Raw genomic sequence first — 16,145 nt, 5'->3', positions numbered from 1 at the left:
ATTGAGACACAGATGTAGAGAACAAACGTATGGACACTGAGGGGGGAAAGCAGCAGGGGGGTGGTGGTGGTGGTGGGATGAACTGGGAGATTGGGATTGACATGTATACACTGATGTGTATAAAATGGATGACTAATAAGAACCTGCTGTATAAAATAATAAATAAAATAAAATTTAAAAAAAAATAGACCTTATTTAACAAGAAAAAAAAAAGGAAGATAGGGGCAGTAAGAAGATGGGGGCAATAAGAAGATATGGGCCAAGGGCTGCAGAGAAGGTCGCCTTTTTATTTAAATATTTTGATGATACACATACAAATACAACGTTTCTCCTGTAGGACAAATGTAAAAACTAATACAAATCACCCTTTCAGGAACAAAGAAAATCATTTAGAAAATGTGGTGACTTTATATATAGGAGACATGTTAGGTTTTTTAAGCCTGTCTGAGGAGGAAACTTAAGACCAAGTTTTGTTTGGAGTACATAGATCACATTCACATTTTCACACAGTAGTGATATTCTTGTTGCAGACTTGGCAAAAAATAACTACTAAGTCTATAATGAAAAAAAAAGCAAAAACAACTAGTACGTAGAGAATAAAAAATTTATAGCATGGAGCAGTGACCTTCATTTTGGCCACAGGCTTATGGTGTCTAAAAATATTTGCCTTTTATTCATACACATCAGTGGGAGTAAAAAAGTATAAACCTTTTGCATAACACATTTTTAGAAGTGTGCCACAAAATGAATTTTTAGAGATTCATTTTCCTAGTAAATATATTAAAAATTCATGAAATCACAGCCTTCAAAATTTATGGAAATTATTTTGTTGTGGAGGATATTTATATAATTGATTACTGATATGCACTTATACTTTGAAACCTGAAGTGGATCATTTCTTCAGGGAGCAATAAAAATACTCTATTTATTTGGCCAAAACACCCAAATCACTTTTCAGAAAGAAAGGCATGATGTACAAATTCAGGTCAGCTATACAATATTTAATATTCCATGTAGTAAGTCATGACCAGCTAGTCAATGACTTTGAGATATGGAATAAATCATAATTTCAAACTCATAATTATAGAAATTATAGGGTCTTTCAGTATTTTTTGCAAGTATAGATAAAAGAGTAGCTTCTAAAATTCAGTTTAATTCTACAAATATTGATTTGGCACCCATGGTAGGCACTGAGGATTTATAGCAGTGAAAAGGGTTCTTACCACCGTGTATATAGTTAATTTAGATGTACTAAATTAGAAGATAATGTATCCTGAGTTTTTTAATAGTATATTATTCCTATAAAAAATAAAGTGATTTTATATTTATGAATTTCGCCCTGAATTATTCTACTGAATTTGAAGTATTTAATATTTTCATGATTATTGAGTGACAAAGGGAAGGTATAATGCTATTTTTGAGGTCATACAACACACGCACACACACATACTCAGAGTCCAATGCACACACACACACACAGTTACGTGCACAGAAACACACAATGTGTGTTCTTACCGTGTCAGTGTTGCAAAATTCAATTAACCTTACGTGGACTGAAGGGCCTCTAGTTTTAAGGAAATCAAACAAGCCAAACCGGTCACTCAAACTGTGCATGTATCTTTGGATAAGTAAGTTGTTGATAATCTTCTAGGTGCAGGAACGTATGGAATACAGAACAGCAATGTTAAATGTTAACATGGTAGGCAAAGAGGCCCACTCAGTTTCATGGGGGGCTCTAACGGATGGCTCATGAACTGGACATTTTGTTAATTTGATAAAATTCTTAGAAACCAGAATTACTCTCTATTTAACTTGCTTTGTGAGTACTGTGAGTACTGTGAGTACTGTGAGTATTGTTCGGCCATAAGTCACTCAAAGGCACCTAAGTCACAGCATCATCATCGTGCCCCCTCAGTAAGCCCTGGGGCATTTCTGAATTGCACTCCTAGAAGCTGACAGTGAGGTTCTCTGCATATTAGTGACTGAGAAAAATTTGCAGCCCAAGGTATATGTGCCTCTTACATCTGTAAGGCTCATGAAAAGCCAGGTCCTTTGAAAACATGAAATGAGTCACTGCTAGCTAAACTCTGGGGCAGTGTGTGGTTAGGAGAAGGACTGCTGGACTGTGCCAGGCTTGGAGACCCTGGTGGAAGATGTGGTTATCGTATAATTAGAATGACCAGACTCCTCGAAGCCCGAGTCTGGCACAGGGCCCGGGACTCCAGCTCCAGAAACCACAGTCTTTTTGGCCATTACAGAGGTTTCGGCAGGAATCTGGTAATTAGATTGCAGAGTGGAAGCTGGTGTCAGCACTCTTTCCGTCACTGTCACGTTCTGTCCTACGGCTACACTGCGCGCGGCCAGAGGGGGCTGCACACTGGAGCTGGGGGCGAGGAAGCGCTCTCTTTCCCGCACCATAACATAGTGTGCATCGGGCAAGTGCGGGGTGCCCTCCAGGGGGCCGGGTGAGCCCCCGTGAGGCTGGATGACTCTCTCGGTAACCACGATGCTACCCTCACTAGCGTACTGCTGCTCTCCTAAGGGGGACGCCGGGGCATAGACCCGCTCCGTCACCATCAGGCCTTCGGACCGTCTGGGGTCCAGGACCACACTGCTCAGTGGCACCGTGGAGCCTGTGGCATAGGAAGTTTCTGTCACTATCACGTTACCAGAAGCCAATGGATCTGAAAGTGGTGCAGCTACCTTTTGAGCCTGCCTAGAAGACACGGATTTTTCAGTGATTATTTCCTGAGTGACTTTCTCTGTGTTTGCTTCATGCAAAGGTTTTGGAACTTGAAAGCTGCTACCAGAGGGATAAGTATTCTCGGAATTAACCCTGGTTTGCTCATAGAATGAATGTGAAGCTGCCTTCATGTCTGTTTCTCTCACAGGTTTTGGCCTCTGCTCGATTTCCATATCCATCTCTATATTTTGACCCAAGCAAACTTCAGCGAGTGTCTTGAATTTCAATCCTAAGTCATCTAAGAAGCTGTCATCTAGCTCTCCTTCAATAAAACTGCAACAGCCAATGGAACCCTGGAGAGAGTCCGTTTCTTCCTGAGAGTAAACCAGAAGGCAATCTTTGGCTGCGTGAATGTCATCTTCCTCGGTATAAGAGGCAGCTTTCTAAAACGGAAAGAAAAACAGGCATATAATGAGTGACGCACTTCCTTTAAGAACAAGACTCTAGATTCCTGCTCAAAATGTTTAACCTCGGTCTTGTAGTTAGACAAGAAACACCAGAGAAACACAAATTGAAGGACATCCTACAACAGGACTGGCCTGTATTCTTAAAAAAAATATATCATGAAAGATGAGAAAGGCAGAGGGCACTGTTTCAGGTTAAAGGAGACAGAAGTGTCATGACAACTAAATGGAAAGCAGGGCCCTAGACGGGAAAAACAGCGGCTATAAAAGACATTATTGGGATAACTGGCTAAACTGAAATACGCAATGTGTCACTGTTCAATCTCTGTACTGTGGTAATGTAAGAGGACGTGTGTGTGGGTGTGTCTGTGAGAGAGAGAGAGAGAGTGACAGAGGGACGAGGGAGGGAGGGAGAAAAGGCAAAAAGCAAATGTGGCAAAATGTTAATATCTGGGTAATCCAGGTAAAGAGTATATAGGAGTTCAAACTTTCTATTATTCTTGCAAATTTTCTGATGAGTTTGAAATGATTTCCAAATTAAAAGCTGAGCACACATACATAATCAAGACTGGTTCATGCATGATTAGAGCAGAGAGGGAAAAAGATACTGAAATAAAACAGGGCACCAGAGTGGAGCCTGGCAGTGAGATAGGAAATGGACGAGAAGTGCTCTTCCTTGACACTGACCAAATCACCATTTCCCCGTCTACCTGGGGGCGGGCAGATGGTATGAAAGAAGGGAGGATGGGAGGGAACGGAAAGTGGGAAAGCACTCAGGTAATTTGCAGCCATGCAGAAGGGAGGGGACAGAAATAAACTGGCCTCTATGGAAGCCCATCCCTTCACTCCTCTCAAGGGTCCTTCAGGTCCCTAGCAATCTGACTCTGCCCATCCCATTCCCAGGCATGACCTGGTTCTCAAGAGAAGCTTCTAATTCCTAATCCCAGGCATGAGCTTTCTGACTGCATCCCATCATCTTTCCTGCAACTTTCCTTCTAATTTTTTATGAACCACCTCAATAGTGAACCAAGTACTTGCCTTCAAAAGAAAACACTTAAACGGACATAACAGATGGTGTTTTTTAGGTCATATAGTCTCTCCCCTCCCACCCTACCCGGCGCATCTCTATCAAGTCCGCTCCTGCAGAGGGACAGCACTTTCTGACCCACTGACATCAGCCTGGTCATGTGACTCGCTTTGGCCAATGAAATGTGAGTGGGAAAAGGCAGTGGCTTTGGGGGTCATTGCCAGGTTTGGCATTGCTCTGTTCCCTGTGCCCCAAGGATGCCAGCTTCCTGGGCACAAGCTGTGCTCTCAGCACACATCTTGGAATGCGGACCACATGGAGCAGAGCAGAGCTGCATCGAGCGGCAAAAGCATGAATGTGGGAAATATGCCCTGGCGAGAAGCAAGATCGTGGGGTCATTTGTTGTCACCACATAACTGAGCTGACTGACTGACCCAGTGGGTCACACCTCTCCTTTCTCATTGCCTGTAAGCCTTCTCTTAACGAAAGGAACAATGTCCCATTTAGAGCCAAGAAAATGATTACCCTAATAACATCACGTTCACATAGAAATGTACCCCCCCCCTTTCCCCACCAATACATAAAACCCAACACTTACTTCAGTGAAATAACTTCTTAAGAATTCCTCGTTCACTGCCACCGCAGCTGCTCGAGCTCCGGCCACTTCTCTAGAAGCCGCTGCGGCTCTCGTGGTCCGAAGGGTTTCCATGGTCATCAAGGCTCCTGTTGTCCCTGTAACCTGGGTGGCCCCCCCTGAGACGAGGCTTCTGTATTCTTCCCATCGGCCGTCCACCTCGGACATCTCATGCTGCCCTTTGATAAAGGAAGCGGAGCTGCTTCCTTTCACGGTAGCATCCTTGGTTGTCACAGCTCCTGTCCCACCGCCTACAGCTGCACTGTCTCTGTGGTCTGCCCCTAGAAGAGGCACCACTGCCTGTGAGAGCAAACACAGCCGAGTCCCGGACGGTCAGTACGCTTGGTAGAAGGACCTGAGCTAAGTGAGCGTATGCAGGGAATAAGATATTTCCGCAGAGGCCAATTAGGAAAACTTTGCTTGAATGACTGCTGTTTGAGTCTTCTGAAGATCTCCGCTCTACCTTCTGGTTTTGTTAGCTGATTTTAATCCAAGGAGAAAACAAAAAACTTTAAAGTATGGTCTCAGCCCATTCACTCTACTGGCACCAGTGGCATTTCAACTTTCCTCTAGAGTTTGATGCCTTCTTTTACGGTTCTACAACACTTATTTTGTTTTATATTCTGGACACATGGCTGCCCCAAATAAAGACTACCTTTCCCAGCCTCCGTTGCTGCTAGACTAAGTTCCGGCTAATGGGATTTCAAGTGGAAATGGTGCATGCAACTTCTGGGACGTGTTCTTAAAAAGTGGTTCCTCATTTTTCTTCCATCTGCAGGCTGGAATGTGGGATGGTAGCTGGTGTCTGGAGGGTGGGGCCAGCAGGAGAGTGAACTCCTCCATGGAGGAACAGGAGAGAGGAGGAGCCTGGGGCCATGCCATGGAGGAATCATCACATTGGTCCCAGACGGCCCATGTTTATATTTAAGCCACTGTTACTCTGAGTTCTCTGACACTTGATACTAAATCATATCTTATTAGGCAGGATGCTTATGGCAGATGATGATGAAGAGACCCCCGGGTGAAGATGCAATAGAGAGATGATGGGAGATGGCTATTAAGTAGGTAGGGGAGGGGATTTTGCAACATTTTACAACTGTCATGGGGGTTGTGGGTGCCCCTCTGCCGGCCCTATGCATCGCGTGGAATGGAAATGGAGAAGCACCTGGCTGTGGAAGACAACCATTTAATATCGGGACAAACATTTCTACCTAAATCCCTACACACTCTTCCTCTCTTTAACCTTTTTTCTACATTCTCGGTGTCACTACCCGATGCTTCTTCTACATTCTCTGTAACTTAGGACCTGTCAGGGTAGAGCAAAACCACCTCAACTCTGTCCTGGCAACAAATACAAAGTAAGTTGTTATTCGAGCCCTGTGTTTAACGAAGGCATGTGAATGAAATCTGTAGTAATCACTTTACTCTCTCATGACCTAAGGTGTTAGAAACACTTCCCAAGGCCCCTTTAAAGCAGAAAAGAAGACATGTTCTGTTGACATCTGATTATCTGACCTTGTCTTCAGGTGGTGCCCCTTCGTTGTTCCAAGGATGCAGCATCTCTATGGTACCAGGGATGGGGGTAAAGTGTTTGGCACCCTTCCCACAATGGCACATCAGTAGTAGAAGTGGTACAACTGGACAGAAACAAAATTGAGTACAGAGAAGGTTAGTCTCGACAGATTTTCAAATTTATGTTGCATAATTTTGGAATTTGCGTATCTCTTCCTGAGTTCAGTCTTCACTTATTTACAGCCCTATTTTTCTGTTTTTCTTTTCTTCCTCTGATCTAACGTCACCAAGCCTGTTTCGGGTGAGTTATACCTAAGCCTAAAGGCAGGATGAGGGAGTCTTACGGATTCAGGGTTCTGGGCCATCACAAAGACTGTGGTCAACAAGTGGAACACCGAGACTGGATTTGATACTATCCAAATCATCAAAACCAACTTAAAGGCTTAAATTTTTGGGTTTTTTTTAAACCACTTTAATTTTTAATATGAGAAAATTCACCATCTAAAATATATACATGTGTTAAAAAAGAAATCAGAAGTCCCTAAGGGTAGAAAAGCTTTAATATATTCAAATATTCTAGAACATTAGAACTTCTATAATACTGCACCACTTTACCCTAGAGTAGAATTTGGCAGAAGGCATGACTCACTGAGGTTCCAGTCAACCTCTGAATTACCTAAGTACTATTTTCTAAAACGATTCCACATTAAAAACCCTTAGAATATATATAACATTTCATCTAGAAGTTAATAAAATTTCAGAGCTCCCTCCTTCAATTTTATTCTACCTCCAGGAGGAAGCAAAGGCCAATGCTGGCCCCTTGATCAACAGAGTAAAGAATTAACCACATCTGCAAGCAGCCCACCCCAAAGTGGCTTTTATTGACGCTCCCATGTGGCAGCTTCCAAGGAAGAGCTGACTACTCCCTAGGATCCTTTTTATGTAACAGTCACGATAGTTACTATGCGTAATGAAAAGACTGAAATCAGCCAGGGGTAATTCAACAAATGTTTATCAAGTGTCTGCCATGTGCGAGGCACCATGTTAGGTGCTGGGAAATCTGAGGTGAGAAGGCAATGCAAGGAATATCCAGGTAAAAGATGTAGTCCTGCCCACCTATAAACTTGGTAAGCTGAGACAAGTCATTACCACCATGTCTGTATTTTTACCCATTAAATGGAGATGATGGTATAAAAGTGCACTATAAACTGTTGAGTGCTGTGCATTCAATTGAACATCTACTAATGGCTTTGACAAGCTCGTCTTCTGAGACTGTAATAACTGAGGCTGCCTTGGAGGCGGTTCTCTGCCCATGAGCAGTGGTCAAGTGGACTCGTTCCACACGACCCCAGGCTGCAGTCTTCTGTTCTTCAGTGAAAGGAAACCCAAGGTCGTTGGAGGGCGTGCAGGGAGGGCAGGGCTGGTTGTCACTGTTGGGAAACATACAAGTGCTCAGAGGGTCTGGCTCCTGTTGGTGCAGGTGAAGGGGCAAGCCAAGCAGAGGGTCTGGGGAGGTGGAGCTCTGACAAGATGAATGTGAAAAGCAAGGATCGATGGGAAAAAGATGAGTTTGTAAAATAACCTTGTAACCATAATCTAAATGCATGCAACAAATCTTTTCTGACAGCTTTCTATGCACAAGGTGCTGTTCGCGGCACTGGGTATGGAAGAACAGACGACATCCCTCCCTCACGCAGAGCTTATCAAAATGGAGACACCAAAAAGGTTTAGGTTAAAAGGTTGCTGAAGAGCATGTACAATAACCTTGGTTATTTAAATCAGGAGATGATACATTCTTATAAAACAAAATTCTGAAGAGCACTTCAATAACTTTTGGTGAATTTATCAATGATCAATCCTTGCTTCCCTACTCACCCTCAATAGCATTCTAGTGTGATTATAGAAAAACAAAAGAAATCAATGACTACTGTAGTAACAAAATACTAAAAAAAAAAATACCCTAAAAAGGCACTAACATTACTAAAAGAGCTAAAGTGTAGCTTTAAAAATACTAACATTACTAAAAGAGCTGAAGTGTAGCTTTTAAAATACTAACATTACTAAAAGAGCTGAAGTGTAGCTTTTAAAATACTTACGCAGCAAGAGCAGAAGGGCAAACATTATAAGCGCGATTGCTGCAGGCCCGAGGCCAACGGAGGAGTCATACCACATTTCTACACAGCTACCGCCTTCCACACACTTGCAGACTGTGAGTTTAAGGACCTGCTTTTCAGGGCAGCTGAAGCCTTTACTATCTGCAATCAGCAAGCGAATGTCACTCCTCCCAAGCGTTGGTTCCTTTTGTTGCAGTAGCACGCTGGTACCTGCAAGGACAAGATAAAAAAGGAAATAAAAATGAGTGATTACCAAGGAAGGGCAAGATTAAATTACAGAAACATTCTTTTTTAAAATTTATTGAGATATAGGGACTTCCCTGGTGGCGCAGTTTTTAAGGAACCTCCATAGTGTTCTCCATAGTGGCTGTATCAATTTACTTTCCCACCAACAGTGCAGGAGGGTTCCCTTTTCTCCACACCCTCTCCAGCATTTGTTGTTTGTAGATTTTCTGATGATGCCCATTCTAACTGGTGGGAGGTGATGCCTCATTGTAGTCTGCCTGCCAGTGCAGGGGACATGGGTTTGAGCCCTGGTCTGGGAAGATCCCACATGCCACGGATCAACTAAGCCCATGCGCCACAACTACTGAGCCTGCGCTCTAGAGTCCATGAGCCGTAACTAATGAGCCCTCTTGCCACCACTACTGAAGCCAGCGTGCCTAGATCCTGCGCTCCGAAACAAGAGAAGCCACCGCAATGAGAAGCCCACGCACCGCAACGAAGAGTAGACCCACTCACCGCAACTAGAGAAAGCCCGTGCGCAGCAACAAAGACCCCACACAGCCAAAAATAAATTAATTAATTAATTTAAAAAAAAATTTATTGAGGTATAGTTGATTATATTATATAAGTTTTAGGTGTACAACACAGTGATTCACAAGTTTTAAAGGTTATACTCCATTTATAGTTATTATAAAATATTGGCTATATTCCCTGTGGTGTACAATATATCCTTGTAGCTTATTTATTGTACCTCTTAATCCCCTACCCCTATCTTGTTCCTCCCCACTTCCTTCTCCCCAGTGGTAACCACTAGTTTGTTCTCTACATCTGTGAGTCTACAGAAACATTCTTTAATAGCTAATCATTGTTAGCTCCAGTTAGAAGCTTTATTATTTCATAACTTCTCTATTGAATTCACACTGTGTGCTTGATGAAACTAGTCCACATATGCAGGTGAATAGCAAAGGATCAGATCTGGACATACCTTCCTTTTATGATGACTAATGTTAACAAATTTGTGTGGTTTACCAGATGCTAGGAACTCTTCCATTACTGGGATACAGTGACAAACAAGTGGAAAGTTAAATGACATTTCCATCGAATGACCCTTATTTTACTATTTCTTTTTTTTAATATGTATTTATTTATTTATTTTGGCTGTGCTGGGTCTTAGTTGCAGCACCAGGATTTTCGTTGTGGCATGAGGGCTCTTAGTTGCGGCATGTGGGATCTAGTTCCCGGGCTAGGGATTGAACCCTGGCCCCCTGCATTGGGAGTGCGGAGTCTTACTCACTGGGCCAACAGGGAAGTCCCCATATTTTACTATTTCTTAAAAGAACTTTATTAAGGCAATTTTCAAACAGATGTAATCCAGGAAAGTGCATAATTAACTCCCATGGTACCCATCTCCAGCTTTAATAATTTTCAACAATGGGCCAATCTTGTTTCATCCAGTCCCATCCTTTTTGTTCCCAACATTGTATATTTGAAATTTTTCAAATTTCACTGTATATATGAAAACCTGAAAGACTATTACAATGAATATTGATAAACCCTTCATAAATTGTTTACATTTTACAACAATACTTTCTACATGCACACTTTTTTCCCCCTGAACTATTTCAAGGTAAGTTGCAGATCTCATGACGTTCTTCAGCATAAATCTAAGACCAAAGGATATTAACCCTCTCAAGAAATTCATTCTTGATATAATAATATATTTAATATATGACCCATATTCAAACTTTTCAACTGTTGTAAAAACGCCCTTGACAGTTCTCGCTCTTACTCTCTCTGGCTTTTGTTTTTTGTTTTTTTATGATCCTGGATCCAATAAAAGATTATGCCCTGCATTTAGCTGTCACCTTAGTCTCTATTAATAATCTATAACAGTCCTAACTTCCTTTTGGCCTTTCAAGACTTTGACCTTTTTGAAGTCCACTTATTTTAAAGGATTTTCCACAGTTTGAATTTGTCTGACTGTTTCCTCATGATTGGATTCAGGCTACACATTTTTGGCAAGAATATTACACAGAAAGTGTTGTTCAAATGACCTTTTATCTTATTTTTTAAAAAATGTGACTGGTGGTTATTTAAGAAATTTTCTTTCAACGTGAATAAAAATAATGACCAGTTTTCCCATGAGTAAAAATAACGATCAGTAAGAATAGCTTAAAACTTTTTCTAATATATGTATAACATTTATTAAAAAATAATTTACTTGCAAGGCAAAGGTGGATGAATACAAAGATAAAAAATGAGGTGTTTGGGAGGTTTTTTTGTTTTATTTACTTATTTTTGGAAGTAAGAGACATCCTCTTCTCATTTTAAGGTCCATATTTTATGGAATTTGATCTCCAGAGCTAGAACTATACTTATTAAATCATCCCCAAAGCTCTGGAGAACTGAGGAAAGCATCTAGTCATTCATTTAAGGAATATGAGCTTATTAAAAGAAGTATAGGAAAACATGGCCTGGAAGAATATAACTAAATTCATGATTGGCTCTGAGGGGAAAGATGGAAAGGGGAGGAAGGGCACAAAGGGGACTTCTACTTTGTCAGTGATCGTTAAAAAAAAAGGCCTGACTCAAATGCGACAAATTGTTAATATTCTTTTAATTCTAGGTGGGAGGTACAAAGGTATCTGCCTTATTAAGTCTCTGTAATTTTCTGTACTTAAAACATTTCCCAAATAAATAAAACAGTTAGGAGCTATTTATTATCATGACAGTTGGTCGATCATCTCATTATACAGCCAAGGAGAAAAAAGCCTGGGTTACAGAACCCTATCTCTCTCAATTGTCTAGATATATACAGTATAAGCTCAGTGACTTCTTGTTATAACACTCTAACATGTATGTGTATCCTAAGGAGTTTTATGTTTCTAGGGCTAGGAAAAAATTCAAGAGCCCATCAAATTCAAACATCTTTATCTTCAGACAGAAAATCCACTGTGTATCTGGAAAGGCAACAGAGCATAAAGGTAGTGAGTAGAGACTCCACAGCTAGAGTGCTTGGGTTCAAATACTAATTCCAGCTCTTCAACTAGCTGTAACTTTGAGAATGTTAGTTAAACTTTCTGCACCTTTGTTTCCTCATCTGTAAAATGTTGATGACGGTAATGCCAAACTTCTAGGGTTGTTAATATTAGTAAAGTGCTTAGACCAATGCCTGGCATTTCCTAAACATCACGTTTCTTAGATAAAAATAAGTTAAGTCTTGGAATCTCAGCAAGTTCAATGCAAAACACATTTACTATCTTAGTCAAAGAAAGTGCAAACTCCAATCAAGCAGTCAGCCTAGGTGGGAGTCCCAGACTGCTGTGAGTACAAAATGAGATAATGTGAGCCAGGGGACCAACCCTGTCATGAGTCTTGAGGCCTGTGACTTAATTACCATAAGAAGAACCATCTGGATGTTTGCATCCCAGGGCTCATGCTAGTTGAAAACTTGATCTTAAGTAACCTCAATTAATCAAGATGGTGATTGTCACCCTTACTGGGGAGACCACTTGAGTTAACCAACAATGTAACTATCTTTTGCAAGTGAGTACATAAACCCTAAGAAGATTCAGAATTAAGTATAGGAATATTTAAACAAACTAAAGACTTAGTTTTAATATTTTTGCATTGTAAAGAAATTATTTGCATTTGCTATTATATTTATACACTTGTAATATTTTAAGGACAATTAGCCCTATTAACGTGACAGCTTTGTAACTCCAATTTAAAATGTGTAATTATATTACTAATTTAGATTTATGGTTTTAGGTTGAAATATCACTGGTTTGTTCAGTATTGGACCATTGAAGAGGATTTCAGGTTTGATGTATTTATAAGTTAAATTTACTGGAACTTTAGAGTATAGGAATCACAAGAAAGTTTTATTTGTTCATTCAGATCATTGAAATACATAAAAAGGATGCCAAATATACTAAATTTATAAATATATTGAAATGTTAAAGGTGTTTAATTTGTAAATTGGACCAAACATGATTCAAAGCCTCTTAAAATGACTGTAAAATTTGCTAAGCCTAAGAAAACAATAAACTTAAAAGTTAAGAAAAATTGGGGTATTACATTTAAAACTTTTCTGAAACGAGCACTACCTGTTTAAGACAAAAAGAGTCTTCTGGATAGATTTTTCTACATTTGAAACCACCTTGAAGGAAGCCAATAGAGCACGTCAATAAGGGGGTATGTCCCAAGATACGGATCTATGCACACGTCCTCTTGGCATGGGGGCCAAGGGGACAGACAGACTCCTTTCCATGTTTTGTCCATCACTTACCAGCTTTGTGACTTCAAACAAGCTATCTAACTCTAGTTAAGCCAAAGCTTCCTCAGCTGTAATCAGGGAATAACGTTATGGGGTAAGAAGTAAACAAGATAATGCATATGAAGGGATAGCAGAGTGCCTGGCACATGGTATATGTTCGGTAAGAGTTATTTTTAATGGAATCATCGTTACCGTACATCAAGAGTTTTAGAAGGCACCTACTCTGATTGCTGTGCTTAGAAAGGAAATATTCCTCAGCTTATGAGACAACTACTTCAAGAGCGATTTGGAGAATACCCAGTTACCTTAAAGATATTAGATATCTATTCTCCTTCACTCTCTCCAAATAGGGTATTTATTATTAGGCAGATCAAAGACACTATGCCTGAGGTTCAGATCCGCATTTTATAAACTCAATTGTATTGGAAATATAATTCATGCAAAGAAAAAAGCCTGTATTATAAGGATTTTAGATTTCTATCATGTTTAAACATACAGTCCAGTGATTTTGCTTACTTTCTCGGCTTACTATTTTCCACCTTTCTGCCATTCCAGCTGGTTTGTCAATGACAGAGAAACTGAAAGGCCAGCTGTTTTGGGGTCCGTCCAGGTCCTCTGCGGTCACGTTCACATATTGCACGTCATCACAGACCGTCTGCACAGCGTCGACCAGTGTGGGACAATTGTCATTGATGTCTTCAACCATGATAGTAATAGTGCCAGTGATGGTTTTTCTAGGATATTCTTAAAAATAAGAAAAAGATAATGTATATTCTGGTTATACTGCTCATATGGACATAGTTTGAATTCTCTTGCCAATTTGGTAAGGAGAAGGTAGTAACCAAATTAGGATGCTTTCTATCTTAGATATGTTTTCATATTCAGATCAAGTAATATCTTTTAATCCACTAAATAAGTAGAAATGTGACGGTTTACCCATTTGGCCTTCCTACAAGATCAAAACAAAGGTCTCTGATGCTGGAAAATAAAATCTAAATGCACATAACCAAGAAAAAATATCTATTTAATAACTTACCTTCTGTCATAGCCAAAATCTTCGCAGTGTATGTACCATTTTGGACATATCTGGATTCATAATCAGGAATTTTTACAAGTCTAATTTCAGAGGTGGCAGAATTCACAGAGATCCAATTGTCTATATCTTCAAATTTGGCATATCTGTTAGAAAGCAGACAAAATTAATTTTGAGTTCTGGATAAAATGAGACTATCTACAACTAATATCTACAACTCTTTTAAGCTTAATTTCTGCTTTATTATATATGTTCTTATCCCAGCATTAGTTTGGAATGTTTTCAAATTTCTTGAAACTATCCTAAAAGCCCCTCTGTTTACTGTGTATCACACCTACTTTGGACCCTTCCTTATTTCTGTAACATACCCAAGACATACGTGCAAGGGCGACGCCCTTGCCTACTCACCCGGGAGGTTTACGAGTTGCTCTTCAGTCTGTCTTACAGCTTTCAATCTAGTTTTCCTTAAATTTGGAGTTAACCTTGGAGGATAACTTAGTCACCCAACAAGAACTCGTGGAGAAAAGCAGTTTTACAGTCTATTATTTATTAGCATATTATTAATATTTAAAAATATCAATTTAAAAAATCAATGACTGCCTTAAATGGAAGTACTTTAAATTTTGGGATATTGTTGATTGTTCAGAGCAATAGGCTTCTTTCAGTTAGAAATGGTTAAAAGTGAAAACAATGCTGATAAGGTGATTTCTGGGTTTATTCCTTCAAAGCAAAGGAGAATTAGTGCAAAAAGAGACAGCTTTGGGAAGGCAAGGAGAACATTCATAGTACATTTTCAGAAATATATGTAATTTAATACCATCGAGTTTAAAATGTATCCAAATACAAATATAAACCAAACATATGAGAATTTGATTCAACCAATCATATTAATGATTTATTTTCTATTAAGTGGCTGTTTAGGCATACAAAAATGAGGGGCTAATATATGGCAATATTTGTTTATAGTGACTATTTAAAAAAATTTCAATCATACACTCGAACTAAATTTTCCTGTCTTTTAATATTTATACCAGTAAATGATGATACATTTGGATTTTCACAAATATTTCTGAATTTCATGGCTGGAATTTTAAAGCTTGAACTTAGCTGCTGTCAATGTTTTCCCACATAATGCTTATAACAAAGACAAAGTTAAAGTAATAAGAATCACATTGCACAATGGAATGTTTTGTGTGGTCTCATTTAAGGGATTTTCTGTTTTCTATTGTGAAAACTAGACACCATTCAAAGTAGGATAGCAGCTCACATGTCATGTCAAATATCCATAACAACTGATGCATATGAATAATCAATAAAAGAGTAAATTATGACAAAGTCAAGAGAGTGATCCTTCTGCTGTCCTTATCAACATTTCTAAATTAGGCGAATACTGGAAAATTATTTCACTTAGCTGTGCCTCTCATTCCTTATCTGTAAAATAGTAGGTTTAAATTAATCTTTAAGATCATTCTTATTCTAAAGTTCTGTAAGTGTATGCTAAAAACAAAATACTTTTGAGGAGTAAAGAAACATGGTTCATTATTTTTCAAGGAAGAACATATGATCTTTTGATACAGTCGTAACTCTTAACTAAAAACAGCAACCAAAATTAAATAGTTAGATGGAAATAGAAGTTTCAATATAGAGTCACAATATTATTGGAGGATAATTAATTAGAACATCTAAGCCTCTCAGGGGACAGCGTGAGGAATCATAAGGAACACTCATTCTCAATTCTGGGGATTTAGGTGGGGACTGCCTTCTTAAGTTTAGAGCCACGGAAATAAAAACTAGACTATAAAACTCGAGAGAAGCTGGACTGGTTCCTGAAGTTAAGGTGGGCAAAAAGGGGTCACCAAGACATTGCAGAAAACACAATGGAAGCTGTTTGTTAACATTATTTTGGAAAAAGGTCACTTGCTACTATTGGCTGATGAATTCCATGAAAAGGAGATTCACTAAAAGGAAAGAGATTGTTGAAGAGCTTCCTCCATATTCCCATTCATGCTATGGTTGGCCACGCATCTAAATACAATGTTTCATGAGTGCTGGCACCCAGGGACATAGGCTTAAGGAGAGTGAAGCAACCGACAACTCTGGCACCAACAGCAGGAAAACATAGAAGCTGTTGTGTCTTGGGTGGCAGGTGGGGATTCTTAAATTCAACCAAATAA

The 16,145-nt window shown here is 39.6% G+C and overlaps 1 protein-coding gene across 1 annotated transcript in view; it reads right to left on the bottom strand.

Annotated features, from left to right (window-relative positions):
- Positions 1–267: 267 nt before the first annotated feature.
- The window catches only part of DSG2 (desmoglein 2), a 48,575-nt gene continuing 32,697 nt past the window's right edge, over positions 268–16,145 (bottom strand). The window contains exons 10-15 of the mRNA XM_059894340.1: positions 13,975–14,117; positions 13,455–13,682; positions 8,417–8,644; positions 6,324–6,445; positions 4,773–5,108; positions 268–3,126 (exon numbers count right to left, since the gene is read on the bottom strand). Coding sequence (XP_059750323.1) covers positions 2,104–3,126; positions 4,773–5,108; positions 6,324–6,445; positions 8,417–8,644; positions 13,455–13,682; positions 13,975–14,117 — 2,080 coding nt within the window. The 3' untranslated portion in view covers positions 268–2,103. The remainder of the gene's footprint in view (positions 3,127–4,772; positions 5,109–6,323; positions 6,446–8,416; positions 8,645–13,454; positions 13,683–13,974; positions 14,118–16,145) is intronic.

The sequence above is a fragment of the Balaenoptera ricei genome, chromosome 14, assembly GCF_028023285.1.
Source record: "Balaenoptera ricei isolate mBalRic1 chromosome 14, mBalRic1.hap2, whole genome shotgun sequence".
Classification (NCBI taxonomy): domain Eukaryota; kingdom Metazoa; phylum Chordata; class Mammalia; order Artiodactyla; family Balaenopteridae; genus Balaenoptera; species Balaenoptera ricei.
The sequence above is the reverse complement of the archived record's forward strand: the minus strand, read 5'-3'. Positions and strand labels throughout refer to the sequence as shown.